We start from the raw sequence: 3387 nt of genomic DNA on the forward strand, positions 1-3387 counted from the left end.
TCTCGCCTACTATATAGCAAGTAGTATGCAATTCGGACACGGCCACAGTTTAGGGATGGGGGGTTGACGCATGACGCATACGTGCAACAACGTACGTTGCGTGTCTTTGTTTACTCATCTCCAATTGGCTGTCCAGGGGCGGTTTTCGCGCCACTTGCACCACGGTGCATTGTGGGAGCGGAACAGGGGAAGAGGTCCCATGTTGTTTTGGTTGTAGCAAACTGACGAGTTAGCGATATTTAGCTCAAAGTTTTTAATTTCATATTAACTCATGCGGGGGGACGAATCCGACTCGGATTCCGGGAGGATGGAGGAGAGCTCGGCCCGTCAGGTCTTGGACGCGCTGTGCCAGGAGCTGAACATGGACGAGCAGACCGGGACCGAGGCCATGCAGAACTTCACGGGGATCCTGAACACATACACCCTGGAGGTAAGGGTACTGAACACATACACCCTGGAGGTAAGGGTACTGAACACATACACCCTGGAGGTAAGGGTACTGAACACATACACCCTGGAGGTAAGGGTGCGCTCGGTGGTGGTCGGAGGTGGCAAAATACCCACCTCCGACCTGTGTGCATTCGAGGTATATACCATTATATCAGTTACCTAGTTATATCTATATACCATTATATCACAGTTACCTAGTTATATCTATATACCATTATATCAGTTACCTAGTTATATCTATATACCATTATATCACAGTTACCTAGTTATATCTATATACCATTATATCACAGTTATCTAGTTATATCTATATACCATTATATCACAGTTACCTAGTTATATCTATATACCATTATATCACAGTTATCTAGTTATATCTAGTGCATTCGAGCAACTGGGGGCTGAGAAACATCCGAATTTGCGACGAGGAAGTGCGAGTTCATGCAGTTTTATTTAATCATTCCTAGTAGCAAGTCGCAATCTGCCACCTCCCAGTTAGAAACGAACGTACCCTAACGTCTCGCGTGAGCTAGCTACTTTGCTAACGCGGTGTCTGAACTTGAACACAGTTGTTCAACTTTCTCTCCTAGCAAGCTAACGTTAGCTACAGTTGTTATTCAACCACAGTCAACCTCTTTTATCAGTAGCCGAGCATTCAACCAGAGTATTATTGGCTGGTGCTAACTTAGCATAGCTGCTACCTAATATCCTTATCAATGGCTACAACAGCTGGGACTTGGTGCTTGGAGTTGAAGTGCCTCAATCAAATTGAGCTAGCTAACAAGCTATACGTGTAACTAAATGTTAAACAAGATAAGTTAACTAGCTAGTTTAGCCCCTTTCAGGACTGTAGGTACGGCCTCTACGTTTGGTCAAGCTTTGGGACGACGTAGAGTGGCAAAGAGAGAAACTGAAGTGCCCCATCTTGTGCCTGACTAGGTTCTGTAAGTAGAACCTTAAGTGTGTATCTGACTAGTGTGTGTGTGTGTGTGTGTGTGTGTGTGTGTGTGTGTGTGTGTGTGTGTGTGTGTTTGTGTGACCCAGGGTGAGGTGGCCCACTGGCTGGCCTGCGCCCTGTACGCTGCATGCAGGAAAAACTCCACGCCCACCGTGGGCAAAGGACTGATGGAGGGCAACTGTGTGTCGCTCACGCGCATCCTCCGCACAGCCAAACTCAGGTCTGTATACCACACACACACGCACGCACGCACACACACACACACACACGCATGCACACACACACTCAGGCCTGGCAGAGAGCGAGTCTTGAGAGGCTGGTTGCTCAAGACTGTTCTACACCAGGAGTGTTAAACTCAAGAACACCTACAAGCTATCACAATATTCCGTTTTTATTTATTCACAATACCCATATAATAATAACTTGTTTATCTATTGCTGCAAGTTGTTGTTGGCTACACCTGATTAGCTGATTAGCCTTATAACTAAAGTCAGCATAAAGATCACATTTACTTGTGTTTCCCATGGTTATATACTGATTAGGCACAGCCGGGTGTACATGCTTTATGATCATTGTTCAGTTGACTTTTCCGAATCTGTTGTCATGTGACGTGTTCTACCCTCATCCAGTCTCATCCAGTTCTTCAACAAGATGAAGAAGTGGCTGGAGATGGGGAACCTGTCGCAGGACTTCCGGGGTCGCGTGGGCCGTCTGGAGAGGAACTTCGAGGTCTCCACCGTGATCTTCCGCAAGTTCCAGCCCATCTTCACCGACCTGTTCCAGAACCCCCAGGGGGAGGCGCCGCGCCAGCCCAGGAGCAGGAAGCACAGGTGCTCACCTCCCCTCGCCCCTCTCTCTCTCTCTCTCTCTCTCTCTCTCTCTCTCTCTCTCTCTCTCTCTCTCTCTCTACACCTCCCCTAGCCTCTCTCTCTCTCTCTCTCTCTCTCTCTCTCTCTCTCTCTCTCTCTCTCTCTCTCTACACCTCCCCTAGCCTCTCTCTCTCTCTCTCTCTCTCTCTCTCTCTCCCTCTCTCTACACCTCCCCTAGCCCCTCTCTCTCACTCTCTCTCACTCTCTCTCTCTCTCTACACCTCCCCTCGCCCCTCTCTCTCTCTCTCTCTCTCTCACTCTCTCTCACTCTCTCTCTCTCTCTACACCTCCCCTAGCCCCTCTCTCTCTCTCTCTCTCTACACCTCCCCTAGCCCCTCTCTCTCTCTCTCTCTCTCTCTCTCCCTCTCTCTACACCTCCCCTAGCCCCTCTCTCTCTCTCTCTCCCTCTCTCTACACCTCCCCTAGCCCCTCTCTCTCACTCTCTCTCACTCTCTCTCTCTCTCTCTCTCTCTACACCTCCCCTAGCCCCCCCCCCTCTCTCTCTCTCTCTCTCTCTCTCTCCACCTCTCTAGTCTCTCTCTCTCTCTCTCTCCACCTCTCTAGTCTCTCTCTCTCTCTCTCCACCTCTGTAGTCTCTCACTCTCTCTCTAGTCTCTCTCACTCTCACTCCACCTCTCTAGTCTCTCACTCTCTCTCTCTCTCTAGTCTCTCTCTCTCTCTCTCCACCTCTCTAGTCTCTCACTCTCTCTCTCTCTCTAGTCTCTCTCTCTCTCTCCACCTCTCTAGTCTCTCTCTCACTCTCTCTCACTCTCCCCACCTCTCTGGTCTCTCTCTCTCCACCTCTCTAGTCTCTCACACTGCCCACCTCTAGTCTCTCCATCTCTTTCTATCTCTCCATCTCTCTAGTCTCTCTCTCTCCATCTCTCACTCTCACCACCTCTCTAGTCTCTCTCTCTCTTTCTCACCACCTCTAGTCTCTCCATCTCTCTCTCTCTCTCTGTTGTCTCAACCATCATGATAACCCCCCTCTCCCCCCCCCCTCCAGACGGCTGCCGTGTCACATCAGCGACGTGTTCAGGTTCTGCTGGACCCTGTTCGTCTACACTAAAGGTGAGCAGCCCCAGAACCAACGCTCTCCCACGGATCACG

General features: G+C 49.7%; 1 protein-coding gene across 2 annotated transcripts in view; it reads left to right on the plus strand.

Annotated features, from left to right (window-relative positions):
• Positions 1-192: 192 nt before the first annotated feature.
• Positions 193-3387, plus strand: part of rbl1 (retinoblastoma-like 1 (p107)) — a 13193-nt gene continuing 9998 nt past the window's right edge. Inside the window, exons 1-4 of one of the 2 annotated variants that reach the window (XM_084460640.1) lie at positions 193-430; positions 1495-1628; positions 2038-2238; positions 3284-3348. In XM_084460640.1, coding sequence (XP_084316766.1) covers positions 272-430; positions 1495-1628; positions 2038-2238; positions 3284-3348 — 559 coding nt within the window. In that variant the 5' untranslated portion in view covers positions 193-271. Of the gene's footprint in view, positions 431-515; positions 521-1494; positions 1629-2037; positions 2239-3283; positions 3349-3387 lie in introns of those variants that run through there. The other variant, XM_084460641.1, reaches the window with a different exon arrangement.

This window comes from Borostomias antarcticus, assembly GCF_949987555.1.
Source record: "Borostomias antarcticus genome assembly, chromosome: 33".
NCBI lineage: Eukaryota > Metazoa > Chordata > Actinopteri > Stomiiformes > Stomiidae > Borostomias > Borostomias antarcticus.